The sequence below is a fragment of the Heterodontus francisci genome, chromosome 6 (assembly GCF_036365525.1).
Source record: "Heterodontus francisci isolate sHetFra1 chromosome 6, sHetFra1.hap1, whole genome shotgun sequence".
Classification (NCBI taxonomy): Eukaryota; Metazoa; Chordata; class Chondrichthyes; order Heterodontiformes; family Heterodontidae; genus Heterodontus; species Heterodontus francisci.
This window is the reverse complement of record NC_090376.1, coordinates 26,504,145-26,528,962: the sequence shown is the minus strand read 5'-3', so window position 1 is coordinate 26,528,962 and position 24,818 is coordinate 26,504,145. Positions and strand designations below refer to the sequence as shown.

At 43.7% G+C, this 24,818-nt stretch overlaps 1 protein-coding gene across 4 annotated transcripts in view; it reads right to left on the bottom strand.

Moving 5' to 3' along the window:
* Positions 1-24,818, bottom strand: part of c2cd3 (C2 domain containing 3 centriole elongation regulator) — a 192,875-nt gene that overhangs the window by 110,956 nt on the left and 57,101 nt on the right. For all 4 annotated transcript variants that reach the window (XM_068033364.1, XM_068033366.1, XM_068033365.1 and 1 more), the window contains exons 7-12: positions 24,333-24,476; positions 20,066-20,213; positions 8,233-8,408; positions 3,019-3,228; positions 1,566-1,681; positions 628-746 (exon numbers count right to left, since the gene is read on the bottom strand). In XM_068033364.1, coding sequence (XP_067889465.1) covers positions 628-746; positions 1,566-1,681; positions 3,019-3,228; positions 8,233-8,408; positions 20,066-20,213; positions 24,333-24,476 — 913 coding nt within the window. The remainder of the gene's footprint in view (positions 1-627; positions 747-1,565; positions 1,682-3,018; positions 3,229-8,232; positions 8,409-20,065; positions 20,214-24,332; positions 24,477-24,818) is intronic.

Below are 24,818 nucleotides of genomic sequence, written 5' to 3'. Positions count from 1 at the left end.
TAAATTAGATTTAAATGATGCACAAGAAGCTAAATTAAAAAAAATGGGAAAAACAGATGGGATTAAAGGAAAGATAAATGAGATAGACAGAAAATGTTGAAAAAAGATAATTAAAAAAAAATCCCCAACACTTTTTTCTCCCCTAAGGGAATTTGTAAATACAATTTTTTCAGGACCAGAGATGTTATTCAGCAGTAATTATTATTTATCATGCCGTTAAAAACTAACTTATGCCCGAATGCACAAACCCTAACTTTTCCGGCCGTTTTCAGTTGCGTAAGCACTGGGTAAGTACAGCAAGTACCCACCGTTGCATTTAATTGAGTGCCGAATATATTGGCAACTGTGCAGCCTGTGGGAGAGCAGGGTATCTCTCTCAGCAACTTCAGGATTTGCCATTTAACTGTGCATGTGCAGACGCCAGAATTTGCTGTCCGAATTACCCTGTTACAATAGTGAGTGTTATTCTTATTGTAAAATCCAGCCCATTATTGATTACAGAGTAAATTTCAAATTAGGTTGGCCTCAAAAACTAAATACAAGGTTACCAAAACATTTTAAGGAAATACATGTCAAAAAGTAAATATTTACATTATCAAGTCCTTTAAAATGTAGTTAAACTCTAACCTTTTTCTGTGTACACTTCCTGGAGTAAATTTTGAACACAAGATCTGAGTACCACCAACGCTCTATCATTAAACCACTAAAACAGATAGGAAAAACAAAACGCTGCTGGAACTTCACAACTGTAGGAAATAGAAAACAATTTTAAAAATCAGTACATCTCTCTTTAAATTTCCACTCCTGCCACTATTACCCAGCGCAGGGCAGTCTTAGCAACAATATTTCCTCAGCCACTGTCAAGTCCCACTCAGTTGATCACCAAGTTTTGCATTCCCCGCAATTTACACAAAGTGTTGCTTCCGTCATCAAACCCAAGGATTCCTTGGTTTTACCCAGGTTCACAAGAGGAATATGCTAGGAGATCTATCCCAGGACAGCTTTTCTTGCTCCTCCTCACACCCAAAACAAATTCCAATACCCTCAGGAAACACACATTTAAATTTCAGCTAACTACTCTGATTGCTCTCTTTCAAGAGACTGAAATCAAAAAAAATATAGAAAAATAAAACAACTTCACTTATACTTATACTATGACATTTACTGTTGACATCAGGGTTTCCTATATTGTATCTCATATGCAGGTTGTTGTATTTTTTTTTTTTAAAAAGACCTTTTAAACATTTATTCCTACTCTTTAGATCTCCAAGTCTCATACCATTCCCTAGTCAGCAAAGTAGGAAATGCGGCCTCTTGTAAATTTTGAGATGGCAAAGTTATGTGTAAGTCTAGCTCAGGGACATTCGCTCTGTATATTTTCTTGTAGGGAAGGATGCCATAAGAAGTCCCTGTCCTTCATTCACCATCACCGCCTTCAGATGACATGGCTGAGACCAAAAAAAAAAATCACCAGAAGACAAAATCATAGTCTCAGGTACAATGTTAATGATACACATGATTAAAAAATTAAATGTTCCATGAAGATTTTTGTCTACTCCTCCTACCTTCTCTCGTAACTCTGCTGGAAGCTACCCGTGTTATTTCAGATGCCATGGAAACACCTCTGGCTCCATCAGTTGGAGGTGTGGCCACAGGAAAGCGATACTCAACAAAGTAAGTACTGAGAATGGGAAAATAAATTTAATTCTTGAAACAACATATTTTTCTCCAAGTGAAGTCAATAAATTGTCTGTACAACAAATACTGGCATAGAATAGCAACTCCGAATCACAAGCAACATCCTGGGAGTCACCAGTGACCAGAAACCTAACTAAAAGTAACAAAACCTATAAAAATGCTCTTTGGCTCCCAAAATATGAATAAATTGATATCTGTAGATTCTTGATCCCATAATTGAACAGTTAAAAGAGTAATATCAGCCTTCAATGATAATGTCTGCTCACATTTCAAAAAAACATTTTACCAAGCAAGGCGATGGTCAATTTGTTCTCTTCAAAAAGATACACTGCTTCCAAACAAAAATCACTATATAACATTTTCTCACTTTTCCCCATATGATGCTATCCACCTTGAAATGTGGGCAAGTCCATTCAACATTAAAAAATTTTATCCACTGCTTTTACAACCTACCAAAAGAATCAATCACTTGTGGTGGTGTAAGCAGAGCCCCACCCATTGCTTCACCCCCAGTATACAATGCAAGTGAGACTGATAAACCAATCCATAAATGCTAATAAGAGAAACAAAAAATTAAGGTACACCAGTTAAGAATCTAATGCATTTATCCAGTAATGATGATAAATGGGTCATGGGGTCAGCCAATGTAAGATTTAAGCTACCCTTGAAATGGTGTGAAAGAAAGAACTTGCATTTACATAGAAACTTTCACATAGGTTGTCAGGTTGGTTTAAGTTGTTAGACAAATGCCAAGCAATGACCATCTCCAACAAGAGAGAGTCCAGCTACCTCTCCTTGACATACAGTAGCATTACCATCACTGAATCCCCCAGCAACATCCTGGGAGTCACCATTGACTAGAAACAACTAAACTGGCCACATAAATGTTGGGCTACCAGATCAGATCAGAGACAGCAGATTCTGCACTGTGTGGCTCACCTCCTGACTCCCCAGAACTTCGCCACCACCTACAAGGTGCAAGTCTGGGGTGTAATGGACTCCCCTCCACTTGCCAGGATGAGTGCAGTGAAGCTCGACACTATCAAGAACAAAGCAGTCTGTTTGATCAGCAACACATCCACCACCTTAAACACCCATTCACTCCACTAGCAACAGACTGCAACTATGACAATGCCGCACTTCGTCCGTTATACACTGAAGCAAGGTCTGACCCTACACCTGCTGACTCAGAGGTGAAGCACTAGCAAATGAGCCAATCTGACACTGCAAGGACAATAACAATACTCTATTGAGCAACATTCTTTTTCATTTTAGAAGCAAACTTAATAATTGCACATGTTGTGACATTTCAGAAATTACCATTTTCTTCCTGGAGCAGGTCGAGGTGGCTTTCCTCTACTGCCTGTTTGTTTTGGTGTTGTTGGAGTGCTGTCTGGAGGAAGTTTTAGTGTTTCAATGATAACTCGGGCCAGGTAAATGCGACCCAGCAGGGTTAGTCTATCAACACTCAACTCAATAGCTTGCATCTCCTGTTCTTCTAGTAGAGGACCTTCTTGCACAGGATAAGAACTATAGATAAGAATATATTAAAAACTATTAAACACATGCAACTCATAGAAGCTAAGCAATTGCAAGTCTTCACTCTGTCTCTATAAAGGGAAAATTGCCCTAGTGGGCTCAGTGAATGAATAACCAGGAGGTTACCAGATACAGTCCCTCATGTGTGAGTTAATTCTTTTCAACTGAGGTGACTGAGTGTGTACTGCAAATCCCCAGGATGGAAGGGAAAGCCAGGATTCCCACTACCAACCAACACAAAACAAATACTGGCTTGCACATGGCAGAGACCTTGGACCCAGGCCCTACAGCAGAACCACAGAACACAGGTTGGTGAGGCGGGGTCGCTGAGGCCAGTCCGGAAGGCCCCAGCAAGGAGGGGTGTTGGGGGGGGGGGGGGGGGGGGGGGTGTGTGGGCGGAGGTGGTCATTACTTCCAGTTCACGGTGGCGCTGCCGATACTGCTGAGCTGCCAGCCCTGATTGGCCAGCAGCTCTTGGAGGCAGGATCCACATCTCTATAAAGTCTTTAAAGGGATTGAGATCTCACCCCCTAAAACTTTGACCCCATTTATGTAGAGGATCACTCGGGGGGGCAAAAAAATGCAGAGACAGGGAATCCCCCCCCCAACCTTTTCGGCCCAGCCTCAGGCGCCCCGCTTCCTGCACAAAATCCAGCCCATTATGTTACACAAAAATGTCATACAAAGAGATTATTTTGAAGACGTGTGACAAATAGGTAAATACAGGAAGTATAAATGCAGATATGGAAAATATAAAGTTCAGTTTTGCATAATGTATATTATCTCTGTTGGTTTTCATTACAATTCAACATTTATGTAGTAGCATTAAAGCATGTAAAATTAGAAATGCTGAAAAACTGTGAAGTACTATTCAGCTTCTCAGACATTACATAATCATGGAATGACATTTCAGGAGTAGTGCAGTATAAATACAAACTCCATAATAAGAAAGTCCAATATTGATACATCAGAAGTTGTTGCATTTCCCCTATCTTGACGCAAACACACCGATCACACAGACAAGATCGGTGAATCTACAAGGTGGGTTCTTCTATTGAAGATACTAGCTTATTTACAGCAATACAGGGAAGGTAGGGCAACGTCTTATTTCTGTAGCTACTTTCAACAACTTCCTAAAGATCACATGGGTTTGTACATCACATCCTGTCTGGTGATTGACAGTTGTTTCAAATACACCCCTTAAATACCACAACATCCACCTTATTTTCTAAATTAAAAATGAGTCATAAAATAATTGGAAGTATTTACAACACAGCAAGTGAAAAATGTATTAAATGTTTAGAATATACAGCAACAAATTTACAAGTCTCCAAAGTGTATTGAACATACGATCTAGGAGCAGGAGTAGGCAATTCAGCCTCTCGAGCCTGCTCCACCATTCAATACGATCATGGCTGATCTCATCTCGGCCTCAACTCCACTTTCCTGCCCATTCTCCATAACTCTTCAACCTATTACTAATTTAAAATCTACCTATCTCCTTAAATTTACTCGATGTCCCGGCATCCACCGCACTCTGGGGTAGTGAATTCCACAGACTCACGACCCTTTGAGAGAAGTAATTTCTCCTCATCTCTGTTTTAAATCTGCTACCCCTTAATCCTAAAACTATGACCTCTCGTTCTAGATTGCCCCACCAGAGGAAACATCCTCTCTGCATCTACTTTGTCAATCCCCTTAATCATCTTATATACCTCAATTAGATCTTCTCCCATTCTTCTAAACTCTAGAGTTTATTGGAAGTTTAATGATATGCCTCAGTTTGTGGTCACTGTGCAGTCTCAGGCTTGACTGTCAGTGGGAATGTTTGGGTTGTGTCTTCAAACGTGTTCTGTTGGCAATGGTCTTGTTTAGCACTCCCTGATCTGGAGCATCTCTAATTTGACAGCGGTTCCTACGATATGTCATGCTGTTGGACGTTCGTACTTGTACCTATTGTCCGATGTCTTCTTGTAATCAGAAGAATTTCTTCAGGGTGCTGAGTTGCTGTATTTCTACCCTCAATTCGGAGATGGTGCCCCTCTCCCTCTGAAGGTCATTCTCTTGTGCACATGTCCACACCTTTTCAATCTTCAGATCAGTCTCCAGTTGGCTTCTTTGATTGTCTTGATTTTGAGTTTTTACTCAGTTTGTAGCCCAGCTCCTGCAGTGCCTGCTCCTGTTCATCACAGATCATCTGTAGTTGTCCTTGTGGTCTGGAGGCTTAGCATTCATGTCGATGCTGTGGATTTTCACCAATGTGAGGTCTCTACATGTTGGCAGGCCTGCAATTGATGGACTTGTGGTATCCACGATGTAAAAAAATTTGGGTGACCAAGGCGAGTTGTTATATCTGCACTTGAGTGTTCTGGATCCCAAAGATGGGATTGCTGAACCATTGTACGCTGTGAGCCTGGCAGCGGTCAGTTGAGCCACAGTGTGCTACTGCTGTGGATAAATATTTTTCAGGATACAGAGCAGTAGAATATTAACGCTTGCATCTGTGTCAATCTCTACATCGGCTCACGAACTGTTCTATTGTCTCCTTTGGCTGCTGCCAGGAACGACATAAACTTGAGACAGTGCATTCTGAAGTTGAGTTCGACTTTCAATTGGTCTTCCAATGTGGACAATATTTTACTTGGATTTTTTAAGTCATTCTCAGAAAGACTGGATGTATTTAATCTATGGAGGCCTTCATTTCCAATGGCAATCTTAACGTTAATTGCTTGTCTATCTGGCTCAGCAACAGCCAAGTGAAGAAAAAACAGTTCCATTCGCTGACTGAATAATTTAAATAGTGAGGAGGTCTGCTGCCTTCCAGTTTAGGGATGGAAACTTTGTCATTTTATTTTGGCAGTATCAGAGTCAGATTTAAACTTGTACAGCCCTAAAGGGATTAGGTTCTGTGGTCACTGTCTTACCCTTTAACTGCCAGTATAAGCTTTCTTTGTAGGCAAAAAAAAACTGCCTTGCTACTTTGGAAAATAAATTCACTGCAGCAGCTAAAAAAACTTTGTGGGTGTTTTGAAAAAAAAAAAATAATCACTGCCTGCAGTTCCACAGGCAACCACAGCCTAGTGGAATGGTACAGAGAGGCTCTGCGAGCATGGCGTGGCTCTGGGTTCGCACGTTTTCCTTAGGGCTCCGCCCACGAAGGGTGATTTTGGCATGAAAAGAAATGAAAAAACTCAGCTGTCTCCTGGAATGTGCGGCATCTTTAGGCCCTGCCTTTGAAGAGTGATTGCGGCACGAAACGGCTCTCCTGATGAGTAACGGCAGCGGGAAAAAATATTTTTTTCTTTTTAGCTCTCCTGATGGGCTACGAAATGGTCAGTAATGGAGCTGAATTTTTTTTAAATATATATAGCTCAGCTGAGACCTTCAAGAGAAAAAGGAAAATGGCTATGAAGGTCTTCTGGCCTTCTCAAGTGCCTGGACGTTGCCGTGCAGGGATGTGCCGGCCTGGCTGTGTTGCAATAGATCAGTCGCCCCCTGAACTCCCGATCCATTGGTCCATCAGCGATAATGGTGATCCCGTCCGACGGAGCTGTGCCCAGCGCACACCTTTCGGAGTCGGCTTTAAAGGGATTGCTTCCTGCACAAACTGTTCTGGCAGCTTGATTCAGAATCATGTTCCCTTAAAGGAAAGCTGTAGAACTGAGACTCACCACCTGCCAATTGACACGAGGTACAATGTCCCGATGATGCAGACTTGCTGTGTGCTTGACACCAACAATATTGTAGTCACACATACTTCTATGCTGCCGCAAGGATCACAGGGAACCTGATGAGCTTTTAAACCTTCACACCGGAGCTTCTGTGCGAGCAGTTGGGTTCAGCTTTGCAGAATCTGCAGAAACTTGAAGTATCTTCAATGACCACCAGCTGCCACCATATTGCGTTTCCTCTTTCTTAACGCAAACACACCAATCACAGACAAGATTGGCGAATCTAAAAAAGTGGGTTCTTTTATTGATCATGCTAACTTATATATAGCAATACTGGGAAGGTAGGGTAACAAGTCTTATTTCTGTAGCTGTTTTCAAAAACTGCCTAGCGATCATATGGGTCTATACATCACATCCTGTCTGGTGATGGACTGCCATTTGAGATATGCCCCTTAAAATAATACCACAACAGAAGTTAGCATAGAGAAAACTTCAGTTAAAATAATTCTCTACTTTCTGTAAATCAGGATATTTTGACATAACTTCAATTTAGTTTTTAGCTTAGACTTAGTGCAGCACCAATAATGTGCTACTTGTTATATACATAAGCCTGTATACATCATGAAGCAGCTCTAGTTGCTCACACGGATGTCAATTTTTTAGACCAGCCTACTCAGCTAACATTAATTACTTTCATTTTTGATGCACTTAGCTCAGAATACAAGGCAGCTCAAAAAGAACTACTTTTCTGCAAACTAATGGAGTTACCTTCCCCCACCCCACTACACAAGTATTTCACAGAAACATGAAAATTACAGCATTGAAGGCTACCATTCAGCACATCATGTCTGCACTGATTCTAGCTTTTCAACTAAATCAGTCTACTCTCATTCCATTTCCTCACTCATTACCCTTTTTATGTTGTTCCTTTTCAAATATTTATTCAATTCCTTTTCAACAGAGAAGATAGATAAAATAATGAATTTTATTGAATTTTTAATCTTAAAACAATGTTAATGATAAGAAATGGTTATCTATCAAAGATAAGTTGCTAATCACAAAAGGAAGGAACATGCGGAGCGCTGCTGTGTGCCAGGTAGTCAGACAGTTTTACTGGCAATGAAAAGGTCATCTTAAACATGGTGCTGACAGGGCCATCTAAGCAAAAGCAAAATGTAATTCCGGTCATCGATTCAAACAGATTCTGACATTTGAAAAGATTTATACAAAACCACATTATTAAACTAGCATGTTTATGCTCACTAAATGCATATATAACAATATGTTTACTGTCATTAAATATGTTGCTAAAACAGTATATTACCTGACATTTTTTCCTGCCTCATTTTGATTCAAATTAGTAACACTGTGATCTGATGCATGGTGGCTGTGCTGGTTATGGGCATCAGCTTTGTAAAGGGCCTGCTGTCTCAGTCTTTTCTTTGAGGTACCCAACTCCTCATCTTCACTAGTAAAATCACTTATACTACTTTCAGATTTCTATATAAAAATAAGCACAAATGAATGAGAAATCAAATTAACATGTTTGAAGGACTGATTCAAGACTAAAGTACGATACTTCACGTGGCACCAAAGGTCAGCTATTTTAGGTAGATCTTATATAAAATTCATTAACAGCCATTTTGCATTTCTATTTTAGAAATGGAAAATTAGAAAATACTGGGATTTTGATCAAGTTCACCAATATTTCAATACTACATTAATTTTACCGAATATCATTTTAGACAAAACAGATAATAGGAATGTTCAGTTTAAGAGCTTGGGCTAATTTAGTGATGCAGTACATTAGTGCATGACATACTGTGCTACAGTTGGCTGCGTGAGAGTTCAGAATGCCTCAAATTATTTAAAATAATAAAATGCAGGTTGTTAGTCACATCAAAAAACATCTCTGTTGAACAACCAGGTTTCCAATAATTTCAACGATTGCACTACTTCCATTTCACACTAAAAATAATACAATTAAATGCCATGCATAACTCAACATCCAACAGCTCCATGTAAATATCTTGACTAAGTCCATTGTTACAGAGCAAATCCATTTTAGGCAGCCAGAATATTTACGCCATCTGGTTTCTGAGAGTAGTAGAAATGTTTTGCCCTTCAACTGGCTGTGTACATGGAGGTGCATTTAATAGCTCCCTAAAGGGGGTGCAAGAGAGAGACCTAGAGTTACATGTGCACAAATTGTTGAAGGTGGCAGGGCAGGATGGAAAAGTCGTTAAAAAGGCATACAAGACCCTGGGCTTTATAAATAGAACCTAGGAAATAGGAGAAGGAGTAGGCCATTCGGCCCCTCAAGCCTGCCCCGCCATTCAATAAGATCATGGCTGATCTGCCCCAGACCTCAACTCCTCTTTCGTGGCAGCTCCCCATAGCCCTCAACTGTGATATTTCAAAAATCTATCTACCTCCTCTTTAAATATTTTCAGTGATCTAGCCATAGAAGCTTAGAGATTTTTTTAATTCATTCATGGGATGTGGGCATAGCTGGCTAGGCGAGCATTTATTGCCCATCCCGAATTGCCTTTGACAAGGCGGTGGTGAGCCGCCTTCTTCAACCGCTGCAGTCCATGTGCCGTAGGTATATCCACAGTGCTGTTAGGAAGGGAGTTCCAGGATTTTGACCCAGCGACAGTGAAGGAACGGTGATATAGTTCCAAGTCAGGATGGTGTGTGACTTGGAGGAAAACTTGCAGGTGGAGGTGTTCCCATGCATCTGCTGCCCTTGTCCTGTCAAGGTGGTAGAGATCGCACGTTTGGAAGGTGCTGTCTAAGGAGCCTTGGTGCGTTGCTGCAGTGCATCTTGTAGATGGTACACCCTGCTGCCACTGTGCGCAGTGGTGGAGCGAGTCAATGTTTGTGGATGGGGTGCCAATCAAGCGGGCTGCTTTGTCCTGGATGGTGTTGAGCTTCTTGAGTGTTATTGCAGCTGCACCCATCCAGGCAAGTGGAGAGTATTCCATCACACTCCTGACTTGTGCCTTGTAGATGGTGGACAGGCTTTGGGGAGTCAGGAGGCGAGTTACTCGCCACAGGATTCCTAGCCTCTGATCTGCTCTTGTAGCCACTGTATTTACACGGCTACGCCAGTTCAGTTTCTGGTCAATGGTAGCCCCTAGGCTGTTGATAGTGGGGGATTCAGCAATGGTAATGCCATTGAATGTCACGGGGAGATGGTTAGATTCTCTCTTGTTGGAGATGGTCATTGCCTGGCACTTGTGTGGCGTGAATGTTACTTTCCACTTATCAGCCCAAGTCTATATGGACTGCTTCAGTATCTGAGTCGCCTCGAATAATGCTGAACATTGTGCAATCATCAGCGAACAACACTATTTCTGACCTTATGAGTGAAGGAAGGTCATTGATGAAGCAGCTGAAAATGGTTCGGCCTAGGACACTACCCTGAGGAACTCCTGCAGTGATGTCCTGGAGCTCAGATGATTGACCTCCAACAACCACACCATTTTACTTTGCATTAGGTATGACTCCAGCCAGCAGAGAGTTTTCCCCTGATTCCAACTGACTTCAGTTTTGCTAGGGCTCCTTGGTGCCATACCCGGTCAAATGCTGCCTTTATGTCAAGGGCAGTCACTCTCACCTCACCTCTTGAGTTCAGCTCTTTTGTCCATGTTTGAAGCAAGGCTGCAATGAGGACTGGAGCTGAGTGGTCCTGGTGGAATCGAAACGGAGCGTCACTGAGCAGGTTATTGCTAAGCAAATGCTGCTTGATGGCACTGTCGATGACACCTTCCATCACTTACTGATGATTGAGAGGAGACTGATGGGGCAGCAATTGGCCGGGTTGGACTTGTCCTACTTTTTGCGTACAGGACATATCTGGGCAATTTTCCACATTGCAGGGTAGATGCCAGTGTCGTAGCTGCACTGGGACAGCTTGGATAGGGGCGTGGCAAGTTAAGTTCTGGAGCACAGGTCTTCAGTGCTATTGCCAGAATATTGTCAAGGCCCATAGCCTTTGCAATATCCAGTGCTTTCAGTCGTTTCTTGATATCACATGGAGTGAATCGAATTGGCTGAAGTCTGGCATCTGTGATGCTGGGGACTTCAGGGGGAGGCAGAGATGGATCATCAACTCAGCATTTCTGGCTGAAGATTGTTGCAAATGCTTCTGCCTTATCTTTCGCACTGACGTACTGGGCTCCCCATCATTGAAGATGGGGATATTTGTGGAGCCAACTCCTCCAGTTAGTTGTGTAATTGTGCAACACCATTCACGGCTGGATGTCGCAGGACTGCAGAGCTTAGATCTGATCCATTGGTTATGGGATCGCTTAGCTCTGTCTATTGCATGCTGCTTACGCTGTTTGCCACGCAAGTTGTCCTCTGCTGTCGCTTCACCAGGTTGACACCTCATTTTGAGGTATGCCTGGTGCTGCTCCTGGCATGCCCTCCTGCACTCTTCATTGAACCAGGGTTGGTCTCCTGGCTTGATGATAATGGTAGAGTGGGGGATATGCCAGGCCATGAGGTTATAGATTGTGGTCGAGTACAATTCTGCTGCTGCTGATGGCCCACAGTGCCTCATGGATGTCCAGTTTTGCATTGCTATATCTGTTCGAAATCTATCCCATTTAGCACGGTGATAGTGCCACACATGATGGACGGTATCCTCAATGTGAAGGCAGGACTTCGTCTCCACAAGGACTGTGCGGTGATCACTCCTACCAATACTGTCATGGACAGATGCATCTGCGGCAGGCAGACTGGTGAGGACAAGGCCAAGTATGTCTTTCCCTCTAATACAATATATATAATAATATATAATATATTGTATATTTGTATTCACTATACCCTCTGACCTCTCCCTCTCTGACGCTGAACGTTCTGTACTCAACAAAGGTCTCAGTTTTATCCCCTTACGCCCCCACCTCAATGAATTTCGCGCTCGGCATGATGTTGAGCTCTTCTTCCTTCCCTCCTCCTCCAGGCTCACTTCTTTGACCAGGAGTCCTCCCCCCGATCAGTAGACCCATTCGTCTGCCTCCAGCATTCTCCCTCTACCTGGACCCCTACCCCTGGCCTCTTGCCCACTCTTGATATTTTCATTGAAAACTGTCAGCGAGACATTGGTCATCTCAATTTCTCTGCCCCCCTCACCCACTCTAACCTGTCCCCCTCTGAGCTTGAGGCACTCCGTTCTCTCAGGTCGAACCCCGACATGGTCATCAAACCTGCAGACAAGGGTGGTGCTGTTGTTGTATGGCGTACCGACCTCTACCTTGCAGAGGCTCAGTGCCAACTCTCAGACATTTCTTCCTACCTCCCTCTGGACCATGACCCCACCACCGAACATCAAACTACTGTCCACAGGACTGTCACTGACCTCATCTCTTCTGGAGATCTTCCCTGTACAGCTTCCAACCTCATAGTCCCACAACCCCGGACAACCCGCTCTACCTCCTTCCCAAAATCCACAAACAGGACTGTCCCGGCAGACCCATTGTTGTCAGCCTGATCCTGCCCCACTAAACCTATTTCTTTCGATCTTGGCTCTATCTTTTCTCCCCTGGTCCAGTCTCTTCCCATCTACATCCGTGACTCTTCTGATGCCCTACGTCATTTTGACAATTTCCAGTTTCCTGGCCCCAACTGCCTCCTCTTCACTATGGACGTCCAATCTCTCTACACCTCCATCCCCCACCAGGACGGTTTGAGGGCTCTGTGCTTCTTCCTTGGACAGAGGCCCAACCAGCCCCCATCCACCACCACCCTCCTCCGCCTGGCAGAACTTGTTCTCACATTGAACAACTTCTCCTTCGAGTCCACTCACTTCCTTCAAGTGATAGGAGATTCAATGGTAAGAGGAACAGACAGGAGATTCTGTGGTCGCAACGAGACTCCCGGATGGTATGCTGCCTCCCGGGTGCCAGGGTCAGGGATGTCTCGGATCAAGTCTACAGGATTCTTAAGGGGGAGGGGGAGCAGCCAGAGGTCGTGGTACATATCGGTACCAATGACTTAGCTAGGAAAAGGGATGAGGACCTGAAAAGCGAATATAGGGAGTTAGGTTGGAAGCTGAAAGGCAGGACGAGCAGAGTAGTAATCTCAGGATTGTTACCGGTGCCACGTGCTAGTGAGGCTAGAAACAGGGAGCGAGTGCAGCTGAACACGTGGCTACAGAACTGGTGTAGGAGGGAGGGATTCAGATATGTGGATCATTGGGATACCTTCTGGGGAAGGTGGGGCCTGTACAAGGAGGACAGGTTGCATCTGAACTGGAGGGGCACCAATATCCTGGGTGGGAGGTTTGCTAGAGCTCTTCGGGAGGGTTTAAACTAGTTTGGCAGGGGGATGGGAACCGGAGCTATGGATCAGTGGATGGGGTAGCTGTTGAACAGGCAGATACCGAGTGCAGAGAGTCTGTGAGGAAGGTTAGACAATTGACACGACAAAGTTGCAGCCAGTATGATGGGTTGAAGTGTGTCTATTTTAACGCAAGAAGTGTCAGGAATAAGGGTGATGAACTTAGAGCATGGATCAGTACTTGGAGCTACGATGTTGTGGCCATTACGGAGACGTGGGTATCACAGGGGCAGGAATAGATGTTGGATGTTCCGGGGTTTAGATGTTTCAAAAGGAATAGGGAGGGAGGTAAAAGAGGTGGGGGAGTGGCATTGCTAATCAGGGATAATATCACAGCTGCAGAAAGGGAGGTCGTCGAGGAGGGTTTGTCTACTTAGTCATTATGGGTGGAAGTCAGAAACAGGAAAGGAGCAGTCACTTTGTTGGGAGTTTTCTATAGACCCCCCAATAGCAACAGAGACATGGAGGAACAGATTGGGAGGCAGATTTTGGAAACGTGCAGAAGTAACAGGGTTGTTGTCATGGGTGACTTCAACTTCCCGAATATTGATTGGAACCTCCTTAGTGCAAACAGTTTGGATGGAGCAGTTTTTGTCAGGTGTCCAGGAAGGTTTCCTGACTCAATATGTAGATAGGCCGACTAGAGGGGAGACTATGTTGGACTTGGTGCTTGGCAACGAACCAGGCCAGGTGGCAGATCTCTCGGTGGGAGAGCATTCCGGTGATAGTGATCACAACTCCCTGACCTTTACTATAGTCATGGAGAGGGACAGGAGCAGACGGGATAGGAAAATATTTAATTGGGGGGGGGGGGGGGGGGTGGAATTACAATGCTATTAGGCAAGAACTGGGGAGCATAAATTGGGAACAGATGTTCTCAGGGAAATGCACGACAGAAATGTGGAGGTTGTTTAGGGAGCACTTGCTGCGACTGAATTAGAATTAGAACATTACAGCGCAGTACAGGCCCTTCGGCCCTCGATGTTGCGCCGACTGCTGGATAGGTTTGTCCCGATGAGGCAAGGAAGGGATGGTAGGGTGAAGGATGACAAGAGATGTGGAACAGCTAGTCAAGAGAAAGAAGGAAGCTTACTTAAGGTTGAGGAGCAAGGGTCAGACAGGGCTCTAGAGGGTTACAAGGTAGCCAGGAAGGAACTGAAGAATGGACTTAGGAGAGCTAGAAGGGGACATGAAAAAGTCTTGGCGGTTAGGATTAAGGAAAATCCCAAGGCGTTCTACACTTATGTGAGGAACAAAAGGATGACCAGAGTGAGGGTAGGGCCAATCAGGGATAGTGGAGGGAACTTGTGCCTGGAGTCGGAGGAGGTAGGGGAGGTCCTAAATGAATACTTTGCTTCAGTATTCACTCGTGAGAGGGACCTGGTCGTTTGTGAGGACAGCGTGGAACAGGCTGATATGCTCGAACAGGTTGACGTTAAGAGGGAGGATGTGCTGGAAATTTTGAATGATATGAGGACAGATAAGTCCCCGGGGCCAGATGGGATATACCCAAGGATATTATGGGAAGCGAGGGAAGAGATTGCTGCGCCTTTGGCGATGATCTTTGCGTCCTCACTGTCCACTGGAGTAGTACCGGATGATTGGAGGGTGGCAAATGTTGTTCCCTTGTTCAAGAAAGGGAATAGGGATAACCCTGGGAATTATAGACCAGTCAGTCTTACATCGGTAGTGGGCAAATTATTGGCGAGGATTCTGAGAGACAGGATTTATGATTATTTGGAAAAGCATGGTTTGATTAGAGACAGTCAGCAGGGCTTTGTGAGGGGCAGGTCATGCCTCACCAGCCTTACTGAATTCTTTGAAGATGTGACAAAACACATTGATGAAGGAAGAGCAGTGGACGTGGTGTATATGGATTTTAGCAAGGCGTTTGATAAGGTTCCCCATGGTAGGCTTATTCAGAAAGTGAGGAGGCATGGGATACAGGGAAAGTTGGCTGTCTGGATACAAAATTGGCTGGCCCATAGAAGACAGAGGGTGGTAGCCGATGGAAAGTATTCAGCCTGGAGCTCGGTGACCAGTGGTGTTCCGCAGGGATCTGTTCTGGGACCTCTGCTCTTTGTGATTTTTATAAATGACTTGGATGAGGAAGTGGAAGGCTGGGTTAGCAAGTTTGCCGATGACACGAAGGTTGCTGGAGTTGTGGATAGTGTGGAAGGCTGTTGTAGGTTGCAACGGGACATTGACAGGATGCAGAGCTGGGCTGAGAAGTGGCAGATGGAGTTCAACCTGGAAAAGTGTGAAGTGATTCATTTTGGAAGGTCGAATTTGAATGCGGAATACAGGCTTAAAGACAGGATTCTTGGTAGTGTGGAGGAACAGAGGGATCTTGGGGTCCATGTCCAAAGATCGCTCAAAGTTGCCATCCAAGTTGATAGGGTTGTTAAGAAGGCGTATTGTGTGCTGGCTTTCATTAACAGGGGGATTGAGTTTAAGAGCCGCGAGGTTATGCTGCAGCTCTATCAGGCCCTGGTTCGACCACACTTGGAATATTGTGTTCAGTTCTGGTCACCTCATTATAGGAAGGATGTGGAAGCTTTAGAGAGAGTGCAGAGGAGACTTACCAGGATGCTGCCTGGACTGGAGGGCATGTCCTACGAAGAAAGATTGAGGGAGCTAGGGCTTTTCTCATTGGAGCGAAGAAGGATGAGAGGTGACTTGATAGAGGGGTACAAGATGAGGAGAGGCATAGATAGAGTGGATAGCCAAAGACTTTTTCCCAGGGTGGAAAGGGCTATCACCAGGGGGCATAACTTTAAGGTGATTGGAGGAAGGTTTCGGGGAGATGTCAGAGGTAGGTTCTTTACACAGAGAGTGGTGGGTGCGTGGAATGCGCTGCCAGCGGTGGTAGTAGAAGCAGATACATTAGGGACATTTAAGCGACTCTTGGATAGGTACATGGATGATAGTAGAATGAAGGGTAGGTAGTTAGTTTGATCTTAGAGTCGGTTAAAGGTTCGGCACAACATCGTGGGCCGAAGGGCCCGTACTGTGCTATGTTCTATAAAAGGTGTTGCTATGGGTACCCACATGGGTCCCAGTTATGCCTGTCTTTTTGTGGGATATGTCGAACATTCCTTGTTCCAGTCATACTCAGGCCCCCTCCCCCAACTCTTTTTCCGGTACATTGACGACTGTATCGGTGCCGTTTCCTGCTCCCGCCCCGAACCGGAAAACTTTGTTTCCAATTTCCACCCTTCTCTCACCCTTACCTGGTCCATCTCCGACACTTCCCTTCCTCGACTTCTCTATCTCCAGCTCTGGGGATAGGCTGTCCACTAATATCCATTATAAGCCCACCGACTCTCACAGCTACCTCGACTACACTTCTTCACACCCTGCCTCCTGTAGGACTCCATTCCATTCTCCCAGTTTCTCCGTCTGACGCATCTGCACCTTCCATGATCACGCTTCTGATATGTCTTCTTTTTCCTCAACCGAGGATTCCCTCCCACTGTGGTTGACAGGGCACTGAACTATGTCCGGCCCATTTCCCGCACCTCTACCCTCACCCCTTTCCCTCCCACCTGGAACCGTGACAGGGTTCCCCTTGTCCTCACTTTCCACCCCATCAGCCTCCATATCCAAAGGACCATCCTCCGCCATTTCCAGCGTGATGCCACTACCAAACGCATCTTCACCTCCCTTCCCGTCAGCATTCCGAAGGGATCGTTCCCTCCATGACGCCCTGGTCCACTCCTCCATTACTCCCACCACCTCACCCCCTTCCCATGGCACCTTCCCCTGCAATCGCAGGAGGTGCAACACCTGCCCATTTACCTCCTCTCTTCTCCTCACTAACCCAGGCCCCAAACACTCCTTTCAGGTGAAGCAGTGATTTACTTGTACTTCTTTCAATGTAGTATACTGTATTCGCTGCTCACAATGTGGTCTCCTCTACACGGGGGAGACCAAACGCAGACTGGGTGACCGCTTTGCGGAACACCTCTGCTCAGTCCGAAAGCATAACCCCGAGCTTCCGGTTGCTTGCTATTTCAACACTTCCCCCCCCCTGCTCTCATGCTCACATCTCTGTCCTGGGACTGCTGCAGTGCTCCAGTGAACATCAACACAAGCTCGAGGAACAGCATCTCATTTACCGATTAGGCACAGTACAGCCTGCCGGACTGAACACGGAGTTCAATAATTTCAGTGCATGACGGGGCCCCCACATTTTACTTCTATTTTTAGTTATTTTTTCTTTTTTTTTTGCATTTATTTTATTTTATTTCATTTTAGTTTGTTCAGTTTGCTTACCCACTGTTTTTTTTCATGTTTGTACTTGCGGCTGTTCAATTTTCAGTCCGTTAACATCCTATCTATACTAATGCGTTGTCTTTCAACACACCATTAACATATTGTTTGCCTTTGCTCCATGACCTTCTGGTCAGCTATTCTGTGACCTTGTCCTCGCTACACTTTCTCCTGTTATCTCTTGCCCCACCCCCGCTTTACTTGCTTATAACCTTTCACATTTCTAATATTTGCCAGTTCTGAAGAAGGGTCACTGACCTGAAACGTTAACTCTGCTTCTCTCTCCACGGATGCTGCCAGACCTGCTGAGTATTTCCAGCATTTCTTGTTTTTATTTCAGATTTCCAGCATCTACAGTATTTTGCTTTTATTTTAATGTTTTTCCCTCTTGTTGGTTCCCTCACCACCTGCTGCAGACCCAGTCTAGCAGCTATGTCCTTTAGGACTCGGCCAGTAGTGGTGCTATCGAGCCACTCTTGGTGATGGACATTGAAGTACCCCACCCAGAGTACATTCTTTGCCTCTGCCATCCTCAGTGCTTCCTCCAAGTAGTGTTCAACATGGAGTACTGATTCATCAGCTGAGGAAGGGCGGTAGGTGGTAATGAGCAGGAGGTTTCCTTGCCCATATTTGACTGATGCCATGAGACATCCTGGGGTCCAGAGTCGATGTCGAGGACTCCCAGGGCAACTCCTGCCCTACTGTATACCATTGTGCCACCACCTCTGCTGGGTATGGCCTGCCAGTGGGACAGGACATACCCGGGGATAATGATGGCAGAATCTGGGACATTGTCTGTAAGGTATGATTCCGTGAGTATGACTATGTCAGGCTGTTGCTTGACTAGTCCGTGGGACAGCTCTCCCAACTATGGCACAAGCCCCTAGATGTTAGTAAGGAGGACTTTGCAGGGTCGACAGGACTGGGTTTTCTGTTGTCGTTTCCGCTGCTTAGGTTTGTGCCAGGTGGTCTGTCCGGTTTCATTCCTTTTTATTGACTTTTTATACAACTGAGTAGCTTGCTAGGCCATTTCAGCAATGTAAACCACATTGCTGTGGATCTGGAATCACATGTAGGCCAGACCAGGTAAGGACAGCAGATTTCCTTCCCTAAAGGACATTAGTGAACCAGATGGGTTTTTACAACAATCGACAATAGTTTCATGGCCATCATTAGGCTATCTTTTAATTCCAGATTTATTAATTGAATTCAAATTGGTGGGATTCGAATCCATGTCCCCCGAGCAATACCCTGGGTCTCTGGGTTACTAGTCCAGTGACAATACCACTATGCCACCCCCTCCGTAGAGTACAAAAGTAAGGAAGTTATGAAGAACGTTTAACACCACTGGTACTGTCACAACTTGGGTACTGTGTCCAGTTCCTGGCCATTGCATTTTAGGAAGGATATGAAGGCTTTAGAGAAGGTGGAGAAAAGATTTATGAAAATTATTCCAGGGATGAGGGACTTCAGTTATGTGGATATATTGGAGAAGCTAGGGTTGTTCTCCTTTAAGAGAAGGTTGAGAGGAGATCTGATATGTGACCAAAATCATGAGGGCTCTAGACAGAGTAGATAGAGAGAAACTGTTTCCGTTGACGCAAGAATTGAGAACCAGAAGACACCAACTTAAGATGAATGGCAAAAGTGCCAGAGGCAACATGAGGAAACACTTTTTTTATGCAGTGAGTGGTTAGGATATAGAATGCTCTACCTGAGTATGGTGGAAGCAGATGCAACTAGGGCTTTCAAAATGGAATTGGATAAGCACTCAAAGAGAAAAAAAATTCAGGGCTACAAGGAAATGCGTGGGAGATTAGGACTAGCTGAGTTGCTCTTGCAGAGGGCCGGCATGGACATGACAGGCTGAAGGGCCTCCTTCTGTACTGTAACCACACTATGATCCTAGATTCAGTTAACTACTGCTTGCCTTCCTGATTTAAAAAAATGGTTTTGCAAACTTCAGGTATAAGAATCAACTGTAATATAACTTGCTGCTCCATGCTATTTCAGTTATGCAGCTACTTAAACAAGTCTCATTCCTACAAATTTTACAGTTTTTCTTCCCAGTTTATTTTTACCTAGATGTTAAATACTGAACTCAACTAACTTTGGAGAAACCAGTTAAGAGTTCAGTGATAGATCATCACCCAGATGGCCACAGATGTCACAAGCCCTCAACGGTAAGCATTCCGTTCTGCCAGCAATCATAACTATTTGTCCATAGTAACTCTTCCATTCCAGCATGTTAGAGCTCTCTCAAAGTCTGTTCCAGGATGGGATTGGGAGAAACCAGAGAGCTGTTGTTTAACTGGCCTCTTAGAGGAAATAGTGTGGTATGCAGACAACAGCATAAAGATGGGAACAAGCCATTTTTAAGTATCCCAGATCATTTTGCATTGGAGTACAAAACTCAGCTTTATGGTACATAACAAAATTATCCATGGCTTATTATTAGCCACTGTTAAATAGTAGTATGATAGCACCAGTTAGCCTACAGTAATTTCTGAGATCTCGACACACATATGACTCACAGGATTCTTGTAGAAGAGGTGTTCCAACAGGCTCTGGTCATAATGAGGGTCATTCAGTTCACTTTCATCAAAAACACTACTTCCTGCAGATAGAGACTCTGGAGGGGACCCTATACCATCCCAGTAATGGAAAGGGATAGAGTCAGTACTGTAGACAAAAAAATTTAGAGGTTATAATTGTAGCATCAGTACAGTAACAATATACATCAACTAGCCTTTATGTAGAACCTTTAATGTTGAAAAGCATTCCAACAAGTATTACACAGAAGTGTAAGAGGAAAAAAAATGGATGCAGAGTCAAAAGCTTGGCCAAAGAGTTTTAAGCACAGTCTCAAAGAAGGAGTGTGTGGTGCGAAGACTGTGGGGGAGTTGAGTGTGGAATTTAGGATGGATAGTGCATTTCTGGCACATCTACATATCCACACAACTATCTCATAATTTATACCACCAATTTTCTTTAAAAGTCATGTTTGTTGGTGCTTCCCAAGGATTAATAAACCCATTATGTCAAGTGCATTTGTAATAAAAACTCTACTTTTTAAAGTAAGTAAATCATCCTCCTAGTTCTAAGCCATTCAAACCAGGAAAGGTGCTACAGCTGCCCTTCAGTGCACATGTGAATTGAATCTGGGTGGTCTCAATGTATTGAATTGAGTATCAGATCACAGCAGCACAACAGCATGCAACACAGCATAAAATTGCAATTTCACTCACAAATAACTTGAATGTGTTTTTGATTGCAAGAACATTGTTGAAAATTATGCAAGGCTTTGTTCCATCTCAAAATCTAATTCCTGAATGTTAATCTGTTAGTTGTGGATCAATTGTTTGATTATTATTCAGGTGGAGGGTGTTAATTGGTGGTCTTACTTGAGCACTTTTAAGCAGACACTTACTGAGACTGGTGGCCGGTTTTGAGTGAAGAACTACATGTTTGTAATCCTTTTATTCTGTACAATAAATGTGAAACTGAGTAAAAATAGGCTCCAGTATTATCCTTCCATATCAAGCTTTCTGGAGTTTAACATGGTAGCAGAAGATGGTTGCCTAAAGCTGAAGGTTGGAAATTAAGATTTTTGTTTACATAGAAAACCAAAATCTCATGGGTTATTGAGGAAAATATGGCAGGAAGCAAGTGTAAATTTGTCAGGGTATGATTAACCTCTGATGTTCTCGGCATCTGAACCATATGACCAGTGGAAGAATGATGTGGATACGTGGACATGGGTTACATCTCTACAAAGAGGAAATAAGGTATGGCCTTGGCGTTGTCACTTCCTACCAAAAGTAAAATCAGAAGTAAAGTATTTTGTAAACTGGATGCTCGTCGGTTGGACCTTGTGTTAGAATTCTTGGATGAAATTTACAAGAACGATGACCCATTGAATGTGCATGAAGCATGATCAGACTTAGATAGATTTCAGAAAACATTGGAGGAATATATCATGGACTTTAACAGACTATATAGAAGATTGAAGAAATTCCATTTGGAGATCTCTGGTTCAATGCTAGCATTTAAATTGCTAGATTGTGCTAGGATGTCACAAAAGGACAGGCTCTTGGTTCTAACTGGGGTTCGATTCTTGGACAAAGACTCCCTGTTGGATCAAATGTTTGCTGGGGAAATTCCTGGGGAAAACGGTCATTTCCTGCAGAACTGGTAGAGCCAGCAGGGAATTCTGCGGTGACAAAGAATGTAGGACTCAATGTCTACTAGATTTCGAAATGGTCCAGATACTGGAAGCAGGCATAAGTACAATGGAAGAGTTAAAGACAGGAGGAATGAGGATGAAAGCACCTTTAGCAGGTCAGACTATTGCAGTGGAAGACAGAATTGGAACAGCAATCATAGGCAAATGAATCCCAGGAATTCCCAAGGAACAGTTAACAGTGCTTCAGATGTGACTCAAAGTATCATTATGCAATGAACTCCCCTAAGCAGAGGGGCAGAGTCCTCGAAATAAAACACCATGCAGAGAATTCTGAGGCAGAACAGGAAAATACTGATGAATCTGAACAAATTGTACTAGCCACAAGGAGTTTTAGACCTGTGATGAATGTGTTAGTTGTGGATTCGTTCAACTGTGCTGTATTGGATAATGCTTGCATTTCGACAGTATGTGGAACTGATTTGTTACAATCTTATTTGGATTTACTTAGTAGTGAGGATCGATGCAAGGTTAAGGAGTATAAAAGTACTACCAGCTTTAGGTTTGGTGATGACAACACATTGAAGTCACTGAAGAGAGCAGTAATTCCATGTAAAATAGCTGGGGTAAGCCACTTTATCAGTACTGATGTAGTCTCCAGTGAGATACCTTTACTGTTAAGTAAGCCTTCAATGAAAAAAGCACAAATGAAACTTGATCTGGTGCATGATAAGGCAATTGTTTTTGCAAAGTCAGTGAATTTGCAGTTTACCCAGTCAGGGCATTACTGTATACCCTGAACAAAACCTGATAATTCTGGTCAGTATTAGAACAGTATTAATGGAATTAGGTGTTAAGAATCAGAAAAAGCAAATTGCCTTTAAGTTACACAGACAATTTGCTCACCCTTGTCAGAGATTAAAAACCCTGCTAAAGGATGCAGGTGTGATAGATGAAGAGTATACGAGGATAATAGAGATTAGTGAAATCACAATCTGTAACCTCATAGCCCAGCAGATTCCCCACTCTACCATTAGCATCAAGCTGGGAGACCAACCCTGGTTCAATGAAGAATTCAGGAAGGCATGACAGGAGCAGCACCAGGCATACCTAAAAATGAGGCGTCAGCCTGGTGAAGCTTCAATACAGGACTACTTGCATGCCAAACAGCAGAAGCAGCATGCAACAGACAGAACAAAGCAATCCCACAACCAACTGGACCAACGCCAGAAACGTGCTATCCATGTAGCTCTCAGCATCACAGATGCACCGCTGTGACGCCAGCTGCTGCTAAAGCCTTGAACCCCAGAGCTCAAGCTCCTCCAGCTGACGATACCTCCTGAACATGTAGTTGTTCGGAACACAAGAAGTGTCCTGGAGTTCCCACATGGAACAGGATGCACATCCCATGGGACTGAGATGCCCTGCCATATCTCTATTTATTAGATTAACTAAATTAAAAGAAATAAACGTAAGACTTAAATAAACACTCACCTATCAGCTCCTTTCTTTGTGCTGACAACACTTTATTGCTTCTCAATTCCAACCACAAAGATGGTCTTAGGCCCATCAAGGACATTTTCTCTTTCTAGCACTACGATATTTTACTCAATCAAAACTGCTCCCACTCCTTTTCTTTTTCCTTCCATATCTTTCCTGAATACCTTGGAACCCCCCTCGCCCCCCCGTCTTTTGAGGTAGGTCTCAATTATTACCACCGCATCATATTCCCACGTGATTATTTGTGCCTGCAGCTCACCAACCTTATTAACCACACTTTGTGCATTTACACAAATGCGCTCCAAACCAGACTTAGCCCTCTTGGTATTTTCTATGATCCCACTTAACTCTTTATTATTTCCATCTGTAACTGTCTCTCCCAGTCCTCTGTGCATCTTGTTTCCACTTGTTAATACTACATTTTGGTGAATTAGTTTAAGCCCTCCCCTACAGCACTAGTTAAACCTGCTAATTCTGAGCAATCACCAAATTGATGCCCGAATTTCATCTCCGTTTGGACTCAGTATTAACCAGTGCTACCTGACAGACTGAATGGGGCCAGTGAGCAGGACTTCAACAGCTAAGCCCCTCTCTCAGCACTACACATATCAAGCCGGCCCCGTAATGCACCTTCGCCATGTTGATCATTTATTTACCAATTTCCATGCTGTCCTAGTGGTTCTGGCTGATCGCTGTGATAAAACACCCCCAAATTCACCCTCACCCCATTACCCCCGACAAGTGGGGCACCCAAAAGACAACAAAAACAAGAAATGCTTCCGAAGAAGGGTCACTGACCCGAAACGTTAACTCTGCTTCTCTTTCCACAGATGCTGCCAGACCTGCTGAGTGACTCCAGCATTTCTTGTTTTTGTTTCAGATTTCCAGCATCCGCAGTATTTTGCTTTTACCCAAAAGACAATATGGACTTGAGAACCCATCTCCTTATGTCCCCCCAACCCCCAATAACTTTGTAATGTCCGCCCTCCCCCCCCCAGTTTGAGAACTTCTGACATAGATGAAATACCACAGAAATATTACATGCTTGAGGATGATGGAAACCAATGTAAAGTTCAAATACAAAACAAATTAAAATGAAAAGCGTACTCTGCATTTACCTCCCTAGGAGTAACTTGATAGCTGTGGCCTCTGTGTTAGGATGAAATTCTTTTAATGGGTGCTCAGAAGAACCTTTGGTTGGGGAAGTAACTTCAGATTCCAGCAAATGATTAAGCAATTTTCCAGAAGGAGATCGGTGTATTCTGAAAAGGGGAAAAAATTGTAAAAATGATTGTTTATTGTAGATGAAAAGACAGATACAAATGTAACTAGCAGACAGGAATTAAATAGAAGTATATGTCCATGGAAGTAGTGTGATATGATATTCATTTCCACAACTGTGCCTGATCAGATAACACACAAGTAACGAGCTTATTGATAGATGCATCAATACAAATATTTAGCACATCAAACTGCTATCCTAGGCATATTATTTTTTAAATAACTGTGTAATTCCATATTGGAATAAAAATTTTGTAGCCTATTAAAATAAGTTGTTTACTGATATCTCTGAAGTCCTAACATGGAAATATTACTTTTTAAAT